This window comes from Polyodon spathula, chromosome 16 (genome assembly GCF_017654505.1).
Source record: "Polyodon spathula isolate WHYD16114869_AA chromosome 16, ASM1765450v1, whole genome shotgun sequence".
Lineage (NCBI taxonomy): Eukaryota > Metazoa > Chordata > Actinopteri > Acipenseriformes > Polyodontidae > Polyodon > Polyodon spathula.
The window spans coordinates 1,857,293-1,876,638 of NC_054549.1; the positions used below are offsets into that span (position 1 = coordinate 1,857,293).

At 38.5% G+C, this 19,346-nt stretch overlaps 1 protein-coding gene across 3 annotated transcripts in view; it reads left to right on the forward strand.

Annotated features, from left to right (window-relative positions):
* LOC121329399 (ephrin type-A receptor 8-like) overlaps positions 1-19,346 on the forward strand; it is a 138,055-nt gene that overhangs the window by 93,482 nt on the left and 25,227 nt on the right. Inside the window, exons 5-8 of one of the 3 annotated variants that reach the window (XM_041274997.1) lie at positions 1-360; positions 8,905-9,029; positions 12,176-12,338; positions 19,003-19,099. In XM_041274997.1, the coding sequence (XP_041130931.1) occupies positions 1-360; positions 8,905-9,029; positions 12,176-12,338; positions 19,003-19,099 (745 nt within the window). Of the gene's footprint in view, positions 361-8,904; positions 9,030-12,175; positions 12,339-12,538; positions 12,595-19,002; positions 19,100-19,346 lie in introns of those variants that run through there. The other 2 variants (XM_041274999.1, XM_041274998.1) reach the window with 2 other exon arrangements.

The window sequence follows — 19,346 nt, forward strand, 5'->3', positions numbered from 1 at the left end:
GACCTCCTTCGGCACCGGTCAATGTGATTTCTGCAGTAAACGGAACCTCGGTCAGCTTGGAGTGGAGCAAGCCTTTGGACATGGGTGGGCGCACTGATATCCACTACAATGTGATCTGCCAGAAGTGCTCTTGGGATTCGGGGCAGTGCGAGCCCTGTGGCAGCAGCGGCAGGCCGGGGGGCAGCCAGGCTGTCCGCTTCGTCCCCCAGGCAATGGGCCTGAGCCAGCCCTGGGTGACGGTGCTCAACTTGGTAGCGCATATGAACTACACCTTCCACATTGAGGCAGTGAATGCAGTGTCTCACCTCAGCCCGAAGCCACGGCAGTCCACTGCGGTGAACGTCACCACAAACCAGGCAGGTAGGGGAACAAAACCAACTTGATTCAAATGGGTAACCCTTTTAAATAATCTGTACAAGCATGATGATGCTTCCTTTAAAAAGCAAAGCCAAGGGAAGTTATGCCTGAGTTAGTCCCCACCTAGAATATCGTGTCCAGTTTTGGTCACCTCACTACAAAAAATGTATTATTGTACTTTAGAAGGTCCAAAGAAGAGCAAAAAGGACTGAGTGGCGTGAGCAATGAAGACAGGCTAAAATAATTAAATCTCTTCAGCCTAGTAAAAAGAAGGGAAAGTGGGAACTTCATTAACAAAATCCAAAATGGTGTTGATAAAGGTAACCCAAGTCACTCATTTAGCACAGGGTCTAGAATAAGAGGGAAGAAATTATGGTTGCTGTGATACGCCGGTTATATCGTCACAGCGATGCAGTTCATTTGTATCATTTGTGAAATCAATTACCGTGATATTGCAGGCCAGTGGCTGGATAATGTTAGTAAGTCCAAGATATGTAACATCATATAACAAGCCACACTTGGAAACCTTCCTTACTTGTCAGTTAAACATTGTGAAAGGCTTGTGGTTGAGTCTAGTCTAACCCATCAGAGGAAAGGACCTTTGTGTGTCATGTGACATGTAGGACATGCCCCAGGGGAGTGACAACAATGTGGTCCCAACCGAGGGACTCACTGCTGTGATACACGCCACCCATTTATGTTTATACCGAACTCAAGAGGACTAAAATGCGGACTAGAAAAAACTGCAAATCTACACTAACTTAGTCCCGATTGCCGAGTACCAAACAAATAGATATATAAAGGGATGCCTGTACAAAATGAAAAACACATTTTTATTACATCAGTGGGATTTACGCAAACATATTTAAGTAAAAATAAATCGAATTTGATTTTCAATATGGGTGATTCTAGTCCATGTCTTTATGTGCACATTTCAAACTGGTGACACTGCTCTATAGGCACAGAAAATTTTTGTGATAATGGACAATTAGCGGTGTATAGTTGAAGCACATTAACTGAAATGTAATTACGGTAAAATGAAAACGGTATCAAAAGTACATGCATAAAAAAAAAATATTTTAAATGTAGAGCCTATACATATATATGAGAGGGTAGAAACCATGGGGGGTGAGGAAAGGATTTCACGAGTGTGGGGCTCCTGATATAAAACAGATATAAAAAGGGAACAGTACAGAAAGACAAGGGGGTGTAGAGGCTAGGAGGAAGTTTGTGCTGTACCGATCTAAAGATACTTACCAAAGTAACTTGTTTCATCTTCAACCTCCAAGTGAAGGGACAGAGAAGATTGTGTTTGAAAGTAAATCTTTAAGTCTGCTTGGTATTCCTAGCGTTTAGAGTCAAACGCCAAGAGACAGAAGAAACATCAATGGATGCAACTGGAACAGAGTGAAGCGTTTCCTGTCTTTGGATCACTAAACAACTGAATTAAAACGGTGTCAATTTCAAATACATCGCGTTGGAGCGATTCTGGAATGCAGAGAACAACACAGAGCTAGTGTGAGTACAACGATCTTTGATCATTTTAGTTATTTAAAAATATACCGTGTATAACAAAAGATGCAGGTGTACTTATCGTGGCTTCACCTTCGTGGAACAAAGACTAAGAAATTTATGGACTGTGTTAACAAGACTCAGCAGCACTGGACTTCCTGCTGCACATGTAAACAATCGGGCCTAGTGTTTGTTTTAAGCTGTATGGAGCAGCGCATTGCCTAGGTTTAGTTTGTGTTTGCAAAAGGCCTTATTAGTTGTATTTAATTTAAGATACATTGTACTCTGCTTTCATTCAGAGCAGTATTATACTTTTATATCTATATCGTATTGAAAGGCTGACTAACAGACTGCATAACTCCCTGCAAAGACTGTGATATTTTACCTGCAATAAAAGTGACACGGCCAACAGAAATAATTGCACCAACTCAGAAGAATAAAACCACAGTTTATTTAAGCAGAAACTTGTTCTTCCAACAATTGCATTGGCAGCAAGCCCATTGTGGTTACGACTGTACAAGGGATATCAACGAGGGAACGTCTGTCTGGGGACAAAGAAACAGACAGTGAGGAAACATATTAAAGTGAAATATCGCCCTCGACCATAACCTGGTATACTTACCCAGTCTTGTGAAGCGCTTCCTCTGCACGACTCCTGAAGGAATAGAGTGAACCCTGTGAACTTAACGTGACAGCACCAGACGATCTACCTGTGGAAGGGAAAACAAAGCAACAGAGTTACCAGGACTTCAAGGGGAATACAACAAACAGCCCTATCAACCCTGAGGTCTTGTGAACCACACCGTGCACCCAGATACTGGACTTTAGCCAGCTGTAGTAATTTTTACTACAGAATACTACACCCTGCAATATATAAAAGAAAGTAGCAGAATTAGCTAGGGGCAAAAGAAAAAGTGAAGTTACAGCCCAGAGGGCAGGATTTATTTTGTTTATTATTTCAAATAAAAATGTACCTTTTGATTCAGTAATCCTGCTGTTCCTTCTCCTCTCTGCAAAGGCAAATCTTGGCTACCACAAGAATTATAGAAATCATACTTAATACATACACACACACACACACACACACACACACACACACACACACACATATATATATATATATATATATATATATATATATATATATATATATATATATATATATATATATATATAGTAATCGGCAGGCACTCATGGTCCTTTGTTGCCCCTTTAAGAATAGACACAGAAATGGATTTTAAAATGCTTGAGCTGTTTTTTTTTTATTTGTTTTTTTTATACACACTAACAAAAATAAAACAAACCAAAATAAACACCTAGCTCCTTCGGAGCTCTTACTAAACATTTTATACAGGTCCCTGACTAGCTCGCAGGATGGCGAAGTTTACCTGGCATAAAAACAAACACAGTTTTACAAAACAAAAAGCTTCACACAATACCTTCTTTTTTTTTGTTACGATTGAGCACACTATCAATCAGGCTCTCCAACTGCTGGTACACTGCAATCGGGATTAGAAGGTGAACTAACTTTAGCCCGATCAAGTGGACTAAACCTGAAAACAATGACTCCAGTACCAGAGACAAATACATGTTTTCCCATTTATTTTCCATCTCAGCTGTTATTTGTGCTATTTATATAATGTATACAACAAAAAAAACATTAATCTCAAGATAAAACTATAATAACAAACCTTTATTAAAGCCACATAAAAATGATCCAAGGGATTTCGCTTTGCACTTCCTCTTTTGTATTCCTTCGTTTTCTTTTGCAAGTAACACAAGAAAAAGTATAAACTTTTTACTCTAGAAACAACACACAGGATAATCTGGATGTACTTTATCAAACACCGAAACCAAATTCAACCAGCCGCTATTTTAAGTTACTAAATAAATAAATAAATAAAACAAAGCATCCAAGTATAACTTTATGGCACGAGGAGAGTGCGTGCGCATGGCCAGTGCACAGTCCCGAAATCGATGCAAACTCATTCCAGCATCCACCAAAACATTCACATACCTCAAAATAACTTTATCTGCTATACACCGTCCCAAGCATTTCAGCATGTTTGTGTGGTTCCAAGTCCAAAAGAGCTCCACAAAATTTTTGTTGCCACAAATCACAACATGACCACCCTAGTATTATCAGGAGCATAGGATGGAAGGTAAAAGAGACCGTGTGATAAGTTCGATACAGACAGAGCTGAAACGAAGTACTATGTATGAAGATTGCGACATGAGGGTACAAATGCAGCATTTGGAAAGACTGACTTGCAGAGTATGAATGTTACGTGTAATCCTGTTGTGCGTGTGATCACTCTCGAATTTGGAGACTCCATAGCACACTGATGCATTCCTGATGGCTCATTGGATAACACAGAGCTGTCTCAATGAACTAGAGCTGAAATAATTCCAGGATACTTTTTGAACAAGCGAGGTGTCACAGACTATTCCTGTCGGGATATTTTCCTACTAAGTCATGGAACTGGGTGTACGATTGGAGAAGCCGAATCCATAATGCAAAGGCAAGAGGCAAGCAACGACACGACCCCATAATGCAGGGATATGCAACCAAACGAACGAATGAAAAGGGCGTAGATGAAAGTGTAGATATATGGTTTGATGATTATGTATTTGATTAAACAGGCGGATTCTCCTTTCAGAAATACAGCCAATTTTCCAATTAATGGCATGCAGTATCTGGCTCTTCAATATTAAAAATAAAACAAACTACAAGCATCTTGTAAAAAAGAAGAGTAGAGGCTCAGAGGAATTATTTGTAACAGTACTACATAAGATGGGTGCAGGGCTAATGCTATTGTCTAACCCTGCTTTAGTGAGTTCAAATTTCAGTGAACTATGATTATGAAAACAAATCCTGTATCATTTATATGTCATGAACATTAGTACAAATGTTCTTTGCTTTAAAAATATCCAAATGGTGAGTGTTCAATTCAATATTATTTATCTGCTGTCAGTAAAACTGAGTTTGACCCCTGATTTGCAGGCAATTGTCTACTCTTTATTTCTTAATTCAACATCAATCACTGAAATTAAAGTCTATTTAGTGTTTTAATCCATTTACTGTCTGGATATGAACTTTTTGGAGTTTACAAGAATAACATTCAGTCATTCAGTAAAAATAATTATATATATAGATATATATATATAATATATATATATATCTATTTATATCTCTATTATATATATTATCTATGCTATATATATATATATTATATATATATATATTTATATGTATGTTGAAAACAAAGTATTTTTTGATCAGTATACTAGGTCGGGGGCCTTAAGGGGTGTGTCTGATATGTTTTTTGTGGTCATTTTCTTTTCAGCCTGTAACACTGCAACCCTAGCATAAATGAAAAATAATAATACAAATCAAAAATTGTGATTCAGTCCTATTACAGTACGGGCAAATGCTGTGCTAGGAGGCCAATAGTGGGCAATAGTGTTTAGCTGTTGACTACGAGAGAAACGATTGGTTGGGTTTTGGACAATAGCACAAACTGCGACACTGTATTAGCCAATGGGCCACTGGCTAGAGATGCAGACTATTTCCTTTATAGTCTGAATTCCTTTTGTAACTTGTACATTGTACTGTTATAAAGGGGTACTTTTACACCAACATGTGGGGATGTTTAATATCTGATTCTGTGTGTTTTGCATGTGCCTCTATTTCTGTCGTTTCCTAGATCTTTATTTGCCATACTTACTAACATTCAAAAACTGGTATTGTATAGTAGTAATTGTACCCAGGAAGCAGTACTTTTTCCAAAAGCATTATTTTTTGTTCATATAGTATTATTTCATAGGACATTACAGAGAAATCCTGCTGGTACACACATTTATTATGTATTTCCTATCACAGTCAATAAAGGATTCATAGCTTTACTGGTACTATAGAAGTCACATTGCAAAATAATACAAAATCCAATAAAATAATACATCCAGTCTGTAAAAAGCCTGCATAGATAAGCTTAACACAATAGTATATTACTATTTTTGTGTAGCTGCAGGGTCTATGTTTTCTTAACAAGTTTAGTATTCATGCTTAAAGAACTTCACAATATCAATGTAGAATTATTTGGCAGCTGATGCAGGTGCCTGATATCGCAGTAACATTGCAAATGCATCTGTGCAATGTTCAGGTCTCAGGCTGTCTTACTGCCTGAGAGGGTCAACGAGGATCTCATGCAGTGACTGTGTGCGCAGAGCAGGGTCAAAGAGGGTTACATTGTGTTTAGAGTTTTTTAACCCTAATGAAAGAGATCATACTTGCAATAACAAAGCAGTTCCACCCAGTGTCTGTGATTCAAATATAATTCCATATGAACACACATCTCATTTACTATTACATTAAAAAAGTAAACCCTGTTAATTAGAAATCTTTGACCCATCAATCAGGAAGCTTTGTTGCAGGGCAGTGCCATACAGTAGCTACCCCCAGAACATTCTCACAGACTGTCTAGCTTTAAAAAAAATAAAAAAATAAAATGGAGGGAAGGCAAAATACTGAAAACAATACAATCACAGTTTGCCAGTTTGTAATCATAATAAAACCCTGATTATCAGGCATTGTCTTGGTATTGACCTTGCCTCTTACCTTCTAGATGTTGTGCACCAGATGCTAGTCGGGGTTCTACATTGTGAATGACTTCATATTAATTCTGTAGCGAATATGCCATTTCATATTTCATTCTAGTTGAATTACTAACACTTAGTATACAGTGTAACCAAATTAATCTTTCTGTAATCTTATTGTAGTCTCAACTATTCAGCTATCTGCACAATATTATACGTAATTTTTGAAATTACAGTAACACAAAAGAATGCAAAAATATATGTCATGTAATACTGTCATGTTGCTAATGCTGAATCATTTGGATTCTTGATTCTTTGAGATCAATCAGCTTCAAGGAACCGAATGAGCACTGATGGGTCGAAGAGCCTCCTATTGTTTGTATATCACAATCTCATGTTCTTAAGTGACGTGTGTTGGGGTTTTACCTCATAACGAACTTTAGTTTAAAAACCACAAAATAGGTTTTATAAAAAAGGGAAAGGAATATATTTTAGCAAGGCAGACTGGTTGGTTGTATTCAACAGCACATCAGCATTCCCCAGTCAGACAAGAACAGCACAGCAGCACTCCCCACTCAGACAAGAACAGCACAGCAGCTCTCCCCACTCAGACAAGAACAGCACAGCAGCACTCCCCACTCAGACAAGAACAGCACAGCAGCACTCCCCACACAGACAAGAACAGCACAGCAGCACTCCCCACTCAGACAAGAACAGCACAGCAGCACTCCCCACTCAGACAAGAACAGCACAGCAGCACTCCCCACTCAGACAAGAACAGCACAGCAGCTCTCCCCACTCAGACAAGAACAGCACAGCAGCTCTCCCCACTCAGACAAGAACAGCACAGCAGCACTCCCCAGTCAGACAAGAACAGCACAGCAGCACTCCCCACTCAGACAAGAACAGCACAGCAGCTCTCCCCACTCAGACAAGAACAGCACAGCAGCTCTCCCCACTCAGACAAGAACAGCACAGCAGCACTCCCCACAGACAGAACAGCACAGCAGCACTCCCCACTCAGACAAGAACAGCACAGCAGCTCTCCCCACTCAGACAAGAACAGCACAGCAGCATTCCCCACTCAGACAAGAACAGCACAGCAGCTCTCCCCACTCAGACAAGAACAGCACAGCAGCTCTCCCCACTCAGACAAGAACAGCACAGCAGCACTCCCCACTCAGACAAGAACAGCACAGCAGCACTCCCCACTCAGACAAGAACAGCACAGCAGCACTCCCCACTCAGACAAGAACAGCACAGCAGCACTCCCCACTCAGACAAGAACAGCACAGCAGCACTCCCCACTCAGACAAGAACAGCACAGCAGCACTCCCCACTCAGACAAGAACAGCACAGCAGCTCTCCCCACTCAGACAAGAACAGCACAGCAGCATTCCTCAGTCAGACAAGAACAGCACAGCAGCACTCCCCACTCAGACAAGAACAGCACAGCAGCACTCCCCACTCAGACAAGAACAGCACAGCAGCACTCCCCACTCAGACAAGAACAGCACAGCAGCACTCCCCACTCAGACAAGAACAGCACAGCAGCATCTCCCCACTCAGACAAGAACAGCACAGCAGCACTCCCCACTCAGACAAGAACAGCACAGCAGCTCTCCCCACTCAGACAAGAACAGCACAGCAGCATTCCTCAGTCAGACAAGAACAGCACAGCAGCTCTCCCCACTCAGACAAGAACAGCACAGCAGCATTCCTCAGTCAGACAAGAACAGCACAGCAGCTCTCCCCACAGACAAGAACAACACAGCAGCATTCCCCAGTCAGACAAGAACAGCACAGCAGCACTCCCCACTCAGACAAGAACAGTACAACAGCACTCCCCACTCAGACAAGAAGTCAAGGAAAATGTGCCAGCAGAAGTACAATGCTAACTTAGTTAAATGTAATGATTGATGTGATTGGCTGGGAAACCACATACACACTGTGTTGGGGTGCATTTCCCTTCTTCAGAATGAGTAAACAACAACTGGGCTTTCAAATGAAACTGCTCTTGCAGAAATCAATGTGTCTGCAGTACTGTGTTTGTAGAAGAAGTTTCTCATGTAATCAGACTTGGAGCCCTAGCAAACCAGAATCAGAAGAGTTAAAATACTCCACTGCATGTTATCAATAAAGCAGCCCAGCTGAGGCGCAAGCAAAGGTCACTCCACAGCAGGAACGGCTCAACACAATGCATTGATTTGGCTCCTGTTTTATCATGATATTCCTGACCTACTGCTTCTTTTGGAAATCCTGAAACTGTTCTCTAATGAAGGCAAGAAGAACTTAAACTAAGAACCAAGCTGCTATGGTCAGCATTTCACCAACCGAAGCCAGGCAGAGACACCAGGCTCCACGTTACACATCACGAAGCAGCAGTAATTCTGAGTTGGGGAGGGCATGCAGTAAATCTGCTAACCTTTTGTTTTGCAGCTCCCTCCCAGGTTATTGTGATACGGCAGGAGAACACAAGCCAGAATAGCGTCACCTTACTGTGGCACGAACCCGACCAGCCTAATGGAGTTATCCTGGAGTATGAGGTCAAATATTTTGAAAAGGTAGGTTTGTTCTGCAATTATTAGTTATTCGAGTGATCAGAAATACACCTCACCACTTAATAATGGAAGTGATTTTATTGATTTGCACATTTTATTATACGATCATTTTGCTTTGAACCTGCTTGGCAGAGGAGTGATTGCTTAGCCATGTGGACGAGGCAATCAGAACCCCCCCTATAATAATAAGTAAGCCAAGGGGCAGCCAACGGTAGAGATGGGGAAGGGGGGGCTATTGCCAGTTCTCATTGTTATTATTTACTGTTGTCAAGTGACATTGGATTACAATAATAAAGCATCAATTCACCAGTACTTTGTTGTCTTTCATTGTATCAAACCCTGCATTACTTCTACATCTGTGTACTATCTCCCACTTTACCACAATGATCCTAATCCCAACCCTAACTCTAAACCTAACCCTATCCTTAACCCTAACCCTAAACACGTTTCTGATACAGTTGCAAAAAGATTTACACTTAAGTACATTGTAACTATGCACATTGTAACGTGCTTATGTGTATGCACACATGCATTTACTAAGTAACTACTTTGCAAATACACAGTAATTAGACTCTTCACTAATTCACAGTAAGGCCATGCAGACAGTAAAATGTTTTCCTGTATAAGGACTCTTAACTAATTCACAGTTTTTTATATTTTCAAGTTTTTCTGATGTGTAAGTCCGATAATAGAGAGACATCACTGGACTGTAATTCCATTTGGCACACCCCTACTCGTTAAGTTTTCTCTCTCTTTGACGATGTATTTGTGGTAGCAAAATAAACAGTTCTAAGCAACCAATAAAAACTAGAAGGTAATCTAAACTATGTTAAATGGCTGTTGTTGGTGGTTGCTGGGTAAAAAATGCTCCTCTGTTGAAGACTTTTTTATGCCACTTAAAATAATGCAGTTTCATTGCTGGAGAGTGACATGCAATGCTATGGAGGGCTTTTGCTTCTATATGGTTGCACAACATTGTTTTTAGGAGCTGTTCAGTAAAAGCTGCAGTGTAAATAAGGTTACATTAGCATCTGTGAAATACAGTGGCAGGTTTTATAGGGTTCCCTATGGAAGATTAACACTCTCGTCTTAAAGTATGAGAGGGATAGCAGTGATTGAAGGTCACCCTCACTCATAGGGAGCAGGTCATTGAAAGAGTAGTGTCTCCAGCATCATTACCTAGTGCAGCTACTCTATATACTCTTCCTGAATACCTGCTGTAACACAGAAACATGGAATAATCAAGCAGCAGCGCCTGGTTACCATGGAAATATTAGCAAGCACAAACTGAGCGGGAGTACATTTTAAACGTGGGACATTTTTTTTATTTTGTTTTTCATAGAAATGACATTGATCACGATCACACTAATTAAATATCAAACACAAATTACATTTAATTAATTTAAAATACAACTAAAAGACAGCAAGTCGTACAGGTATGTTTATTTGTAAAACAACGCAATGATGTGTAAAATTGAATGGGGAAAGCATCTTTGGGTATGACCCCTGGCATCAATATCTGTAATATAAGCACACTAAAATCTGTGTGAGCTACAAAGAGCACATAACTAAATATTTAATTCATTTAAATAATTAATTGTTGGTTTCCTGTAAACTCTCTGCATTTCTGACTTACAGACCACTTTGGTTGACAAAGCATGAAAAAGTGTAGCCTCCTCGATACCTCTCTTTAACAAAGGACACCTAGAGGAAGCCCAAGACAAATCGCATTTGTTTGCATTGTGATGAACCCTTTCTGACACATGTACTGTGAATGTCAGTAGATAGAAGCCAGATAGATAAGTATGGTGAAAGCTAAGTAGCAGCCTGTATGCCCCATATCAATGTGACCAAATTATTTTACTCATACCACGAACGACAGAACTCGGGTACGTGCTAGAGCAACCAACCCCACCCCCCGTTTCCACGTTTTTAAATGACTTGAGTTGGCTGGTCTGATTTCACTCCTCGGGCTGACCTAAAGTTTGCATTTGAGCACATACCATATAAAGGGACATTTTGGCTGGTATGAAATTCGGCAGATTTGCTACCTTGGGGGGATTTTGACAGTATTTGCCTTTGGATTTTTAATTCCAAAAACATTCAAATAAATGTTTACTGAATGAAATCTGTCTGCTGAAACAGTATCTCATTTATAGCATCTACAATGTCACTGAAACAACTTGGAGAACAACAAAGGAGGCCTTCTAATCAGTATCAGTATTTATCGTTCTTATATGGCCCTTAATTTTAAGGTATCAGTAAACTTTTACGATAAGCATTTGCTATCTCTCAGTTTTAAAACGTAGCTACGGTTCACAACATAACACAGTGGAATGATCACAGCATCATTTAATTGTAGGGTAGTATTGCCACCTGTGAAAAAGCATGTAAACGCTGTCCATCATCTTGAGTTCTGGGAGAATTCAGTCCAATTTGAGCGCACTCGAGTCATCTTCAGTTGGTTGTCCATGTCAACGAGGTATCAGTGTAATCCAGACCTTTTGTTATTTTGTAGCTAATCCATGCCAAATTTCGAGTTCTTGCAATCTCCCTGCTGCTCCGCCTTGCAAGCAGATGGACTTTCAGTTCCATTAGCTCACGTCATTGCAATGGCCAGTGTAACTTAAACAAATGGCACTAGCGGATTCAAGAATACAAATTTTTGACTATATTAAGGCATTCTGTGCAAATGTACGAATACACTAGTTCATTTTCTTAATCCACTGGAGCCATGTTTTAATATGTTAGACGATTGTGTCAATTATATAAGTAGTACATGGTTGCAAACCGGGACTGGTTTAACGTTTTGCGAAAAATGTTGGGACACCAGGACAGTTGATGGGGACAGTACCGGTCAAACCAGGACATCTGGTTACCCTAGGCAAACTGAATGCTCTTTGTAATGTACAGTGGCATGCAGGATTGCACTCATTACCAATTAGCATAAATGTACATTTTACAGAAAACGGAGCTTGGTTACCCGTGATGAGGAAATGGTACAGAGGTAAAAAGTATTTTCTGTAATGATAAAATCTCAGATTACTTTTCACTTTGCCATTACCTCAGAGCGAATATGTAAATTTGAAAATGAAGAACAAGCTTGACATGACAACGAATCTGCAATCTCCCCCCCCCCCTCCCCCCAGGATAAGGAACAACAGAGCTATTCCACATTGAAGTCAAAAAGCAGAAGTGCGCGGGTGTCAGGCCTGAAGCCTGGGACTCACTACGTCTTCCAGGTCCGAGCACGCACATCAGCTGGCTGCGGCCGGTTCAGCCAGACCATGGAGGTGGAGACTGGGAAAGCAGGTTAGTAAAAAAACAAACAAAACAACAGCAACACCAGTAATTAGTTGTGTATTACTGTGTAAAGATCATGTGTACATGACAGCACTACATTTTGGATGTTTGGTTCTTGGGGGGATTTTTCACAAATGATGCATGTTTTTTTTTATTTTTTGATTATTCTTTTTGTCTTTTTTTTTGTCTTTTTTGTATTTAATTTAAAGATTCTCCACAGTAACTGACCGGTAATTCGCAGTCCACTGCAGTAGCAGTTACCACACCCACTGGGGTTCCATGAGAATATTCAATAGGACCCACAGTATTGGTAAACAAAATCTGTGGCTCTTCTGAGGCTGACATCTTTCAATGTATATGCATCTCTTTGTAGATTATGCACTAACAGCCACAGCTGACAAGGCTGCTTTTGAAATCTGTGAAGGTTTAAGGGTTTAATCTGTAACTTGATATAAAAATCCTAAACGGCATTGTATTTTTTAATAAACGTTAAACCCAAGATGCCATATAAAGGGTCTTGCATTTATTCTCATTTATTATGTATTGATTTTTATTGTATCATGGTGCAGTTTTAACCACTGTTAATAAATACTGTACAGAAATATACACAAAAGTATAACTATTAAATCAAATACAATGTTTCATTAAAAACACGTATGACATTTTACAACCTCTAAAGTTTTTAACTTTAATCTATTAAACATGGGTTTACAGCCTTGATTTTTATATTGCATTGCAGTGGAATCCAGGCCATTTATTATAAGCCTACAAGCACCCACTCTGTATTAAGAGTCTCTATGTACACACACAGGCTAAATGCGGTTGTGAGTTCACCTTTTCTCTTAATGCGGTTTGTATTCACACACATTTCGGTTACAAAGGGCACTGACAACCGCACTAGTTAATCCTGTTCAGAGCAAGTATCGCATGTAGTTATTCAGTTTGGTTAGTTAATGCTCACTAACTGTGTGTGTGTGTGTGTGTGTGTGTGTGTGTGTGTGTGTGTGTGTGTGTGTGTGCATTACAACCACACTAACACAACCACAGTTGGTGCTCAGTGGATTTCTGCGCAACTTATGATGTCATTGTTTATGTCTGTGTGATAAAACATCGCTATATATATATATATATATATATATATATATATATATATATATATATATATATATATATATATAGGTAGGTGCCTGATGAGCCAAGTTGATTTTGTAATATTGATGAATAGTAAATTCATAACAAAAATACTGCTCAGAGTTATCGTTATGATCTTAGTATAGCACCATACCTTTAAAGCCTATTGCACTTAAAATACACATCTCTTATGACAATAATTTTAAAAAGTTACATGGACAACTTTTAAAATAAGATCTCCAGACATACAAGGCTCTGATTAGTATTTGATTTGGAAGTGCTGTGATTGACGACTGCACAAATCACTACAAACAAGACAAACTGTAGAACACCCACGAAATCGTATAGGTTTACAATTTTAGATAACCCAATTCATTGCTCATCTGTTAAACTCACATACATTTGCTGAATTGTGAAAAAAATTATATTAAAAAGAACTTTAAGGGCCAATCTCAGTACATGGTACCCATACAGAGGGGCGTGTCCTTGTTTACTGAGCTCAAATCAATCTCAGTATATGGTACCCGTACAGAGGGGCGTGTCCTTGTTTACTGAGCTCAAATCAATCTCAGTATATGGTACCCGTACAGAGGGGCGTGTCCTTGTTTACTGAGCTCAAATCAATCTCAGTACATGGTACCCGTACAGAGGGGCGTGTCCTTGTTTACTGAGCTCAAATCAATCTCAGTACATGGTACCCGTACAGAGGGGCGTGTCCTTGTTTACTGAGCTCAAATCAATCTCAGTACATGGTGCCCATACAGACGGGCGTGTCCTTGTTTGAACGCATACCGGCAAATAACACCACACCAGTAAATTAAAGTTAATGTAAAGAAGTACAACTTCTTGAGTTCAAAAACATTTTCAGCATCATACATTGTATTACAAAAACATATAAATGTATATATTGTTCTACTTAATGACTGAGAAAATATAAAATTAGATCTTTTTCCAAAATAATTGCATTTTGCTTGATCCTATATATTCCCAAACTCCACTTAACTTTTTATATCAATTTATTGGCAGATTTCAGTTGAAATGACAACAACAGAAACATATTTTTCTAATATAAAACAGCAAAAATGATCACATTGATTTGGTACATTTTGACCTTTGAAATATTGCTACCTAATCTAATATTGTAGACCTGCTATAATTTAAAATGCGACAGTGTGGGATCTTGGATGTGTAAATGTGCTAAATATAGGAATTGACCACCTGTTTCTAAGCAACGAAGATTGGCAGACTATCCTTGACTCCAAAATTGCTAGAGAACCTGCTGCTAACTTGCTTTGATGTAAATGTTGTAATATTAAGAGGACATTGGGCCTGCATTTAGGGAAAGTGGAAGTAGATTCTAATGCCACTAATATATCCATGACTTGGATGCACTATATTTATGACTGACCAAGTCCAGGTTTTAAAAATACACTGGCTAAACAGCTCTTTCATACACACAGCAGGTACAATGGAACCACTGAGGATGCCTTGGTGATGCTCCTGCTGGGAATAATAAAATGTACAGTAATTTATGCATTCTTTATTTCTCATCTGTGTCTAATAGAATCAAAGCATTTAACCATATGTTACATTGAGTCCTACACACATGACTAGCGCACTCCAGCTGGGTAAAGAGCTTGAAATGATTTCCATATACTAGGGTTAGATGGTATCTTTGATATTTTACTGGCAAAGCATCACACTATATTTCATTTGCAAATTCATTGTAATGTCTGCTTTGCTTATTATTTGATGTTGTTGTAGTTATTATGGAATCCTTACAGACGGGCGTACCGAATTACTGATACTAGTTAGAAATCTCTGACCAGAAATAGGGTATCTACATCTATGACAGGGTCGCCCTGTGAGGACGTCAGGCCAGCAGCAGGAAGAAAAACAAACAAGCAAGTACTGTGGTGTACAGGCCCTGCCGCGCCGTTTATTAAAAGAGAATATTTTAACAAAAAAACACTGCTCACAGAGCAAAATAAAACAGGTATACGAAAACAAAATCACAAACACAAAATGCTGTGATCAGGCTGGGCCTTCACTGATCATACTTATTTTTCTTTTTTTATTCTTACAACACTCCTCTCTCGCTCCTCCGAGCACCCACCCAGAGCGCCGAATGCTGCAGAGAGATGGCCGCCTTCTGCACGAGGTTTTTTTAATGTGGATGGGGCTTCCCATCCATGCTGTAAAACAATAACAAAACATATGGCTACGCCCTCATATATATTTTAAAATAAATATAAGAACAAAACAAAACAGATGCAAAATAATACGTACTAAACACAAGGGTGGATGGGGTACCCCGTTCTAAAATAAATAAACAATACAAAAACACCACATTTTATGGCATGGCTTTGCCCCGCCCCCTTTTCATGTGCAGGGCTTCTCTCCTGCTGCCCTGCTGCAACATCCCTTTTTTTAAAGTTAAATGGCTTTGTTTCGAACTTGTAACACAAGCTTTATGATAGACACAATCACATTTTATTTTACCAATAACGAGTAAAACACTGACTCTGCTATGAGGCTCTGTTATTAAGAAACCCTTTCAGAGGCATGGCTTCTCCTGAATGCAGTGAGCCTTGACAGCCTTTCAATACATGGCTTGAGACAGGTTGGGCATTACAGTGTTCAATAAAACAAACGTGGACACACAGTGATTGGCATGTTATTCAGCCGTGTGTATGTATTCCAGGGATTGTTCTAATGAAGATATTGCATGGAGTATTGTTTTAGCTGCCAAGAGTTCCATGGTTATATCCATGCTTGTTCCTTTTCAATATTTAATTTTCAGGGGCTCACAAAATGCTATAATATAAATGCTACATTTTAAAGTGAAATATACAGATTTCCAAGCTAAGGAAAATCACAGAGATTGTTGGCTTTGGATATCCTGTCCCATGGCCTCAGTGCTGTAGGTTACCTTCTGTATAATTAACAGGTTTCGTAGTGTTTCAGTACAGAACCCCAATCAGATATGGGGTGACCTTGTCTTTTTATCCAGATTTAACTTTAAGCTAAATCTTGTATTTTCCCCCCAGGTTTCTAAATGTTGTGAAAATATATTTTTTTTTAAATGTGTGCATTCAGATATAATTTCTAAATCTATTTACAAAATGTAACATTTATCTAAGTATTTAACTGGCCATCTAAAGCTGGAGTTTGTATGCAAATGCACTACACCCACTTTGTGCTTTTACGCGATTTTACTGGCTCTTGTAATACTAAAATTTGCATATTTCCCGATTTAGCATTACAAGAGCCAATCAAATCATGGTTGCAAGCATCTGTTAAGAGATTTAAGATGTAGTTAAATATTTAACAAAATGTTAAATCTTGTAACTCGATTTATAAATTATATCTGAATGTACACATTTTAAATTTTTAACATTTAGAAATCTGGGGAAAAATACAAGATTCATGTTAAATATGGAAAAAAGTTAAAATATTAACACTTTTTTTTTTTTTTTTTTACACATGGCACCCCATAATCATATATGTACTCTAAAAGGTGGCTATTTTATTATTACGTTATATTGTGAGCCTCTGAAAAATAAACGTCGAACAGGAGCAAGCCTGGCTACATCTTCTGTCTTCTGTATTGTAAGCTTGATGTGTGGCTGGTGTTGGAGACTCTCCTGCGAGGTGAGGCACGGAGGTAACTGCCCTGGTTCAGGCACTTGCAGAAACCTCTCTAATTGTAATCGCAGTCCCAATCTATCTTCCTGTTAGGTGAGGTTCTTTACTTTATGAAGGTCGCTTCATTTAGCTATGCAATTACAATTCAAACTGCATAAAACAGCAGCCTACTCTATACAACACAGGGCTTTTATTGTATATATAAGATGCATTCGTGTATTTGAGATTTATAAAAATGACATAAGCACTGCTTGTAGTGCTTGCCAGCTTTTTCTGGATTGATACAAAAAACTGAAAGTTCAACTAAAAATAATTTGTCAGTTTGCATATGAGGACCATTCATTTTTGGTCTACATTGAGATCACTGAAATAATAACGAGGTAGATCAACCATTCAACATAGAACTGCAATACCGATACAAGACTAGTGGGGAGCGGGAAACAGCAGACTTGCTCAGATGTTGTTGTTTAATGTTTTGATTTTGATTTTGAAATACTGTACATAAACCAAACACATTTGTTCCAGTGACAGATAGCACCGACAACACAAGTAACCGTTTATTTATTTTAAAGGCACCATAGTTCCAACACAATTGAATGTTTGTATTTATCATTTGTTTTGCACAGCTCTGGAAGGCACATGCAGAATTTCTCACTCGAAAAATATTTGTTGAACATTAGCATTTCATAAGGGATGTGATAACAGTGAGCACATGATAAAGATGTTAAACTGATGACAAGAAATAACGAGTTACATTTTTGATGAAGTAATTTAAAGTTTTAATCTCTGCTCTTTCTTGCACTGCTAGGGTGGCCAGACTTCTCGGTTTAGCCGGGACTGTCCTGCTTTTCCATCAAAGGTCCCGCTGTCCTGACATTTTGCACAAAATCTTTAAAAAGTCCCGATTTTCAGCCACTTTGTGCTTTTGCTTTATGGCACATGCAGTGAAAACAAGAACATTATTGTTTATAAAGTGATTAACACAGGCGTACGTGCTCATTCCTCAGGGCGCCATGTGTTTTCATTTAGTTTATGTTCAAAATTAATTTACAATTGTGTGTAATACGGTCATTTTGTAGCTGTTCAGTTCTGGGGGATTTAGCCCAGACAGAGCAGCGAGAGGCTGCAAGCATCTGAATCCGCCAGGTTAAACCACACCAACAACATCAATAAATAGAGCCTTACACAGTCCGTAGAGAAAAACAAAATAATTCCAAAACCATTATTTATTTTTAATGATTTAATCTATTATTATTATTATTATTATTATTATTATTATTATTATTATTATTATTATTATTATTATTGTTGTTGCAATATGTATATCACAATATGGCTACTTAAACTAATTAGATCATATACACACGAATGGACTGAAATTAGCTAGCTGCTTAAAAAAAAAAAAAAAAAAAAAAAGGTAATACTAAGAGTGAGAGGATGGCTATTTAAAAAACCATTAAAATAGGCTATATTTAAATTACTTAATTAGTCTTATCAGTTATTTAACAATGTGTCCTGGTTTTGAGATTTGAAAGTTTGGTCACCCTATGCACAACTCTGTGAAAACGGTCTGCATCTCCCAAGTGCAAAAAAAAGCATTTCCCTGCTGTGGTTTCTATGATATTAAGACAATGCATGCTTGTAGTATTATGGGATGCCATGCCTGCTTGCTTTAGGATCACAAAGTCCATTAAAATATAACTGAAGTCTAAAGCTCCTGTTTTTTGTTTTTTTAAATTATTATATTGAATTTATTGCAGCTGTTAATTGAATCAGTGTAAGCTCTTCACAGGCTTACAATGGACTGATTGAATTATTTTTGATAAAAAAAAAAAAAAAAAGATTTGTGCCTTTGTAAATGCTGTTTTTTTTTTTTTTTTTTTATTGATTTCAGTTCCTCTTAGATATAACACCATGACGATTATCTGGATTTGCCTGACACTGGTTACAGGACTGGTGATGTTTCTAGCAATTGTTATCTGCCGGAAAAGGTAAGCAAATACATTAGACTGCTGGTACTGTAAGTCTGTACTGTTAGTGACGTCTTTACAACACACCATAACTGCTAATACTCTACAGTAGGGGGGCAGTCTTCAAATACCCCAAATCAACCAGGCTTTGTTTCAACCAGGAACTGAATGGTTTTTTTAAACCTGCATTGTAGTCCACTTCACTAAGACAACACATATGGTCTGTTTCTTGTGGGCTTTTTACATTTCTAATAATAATAATAATAAT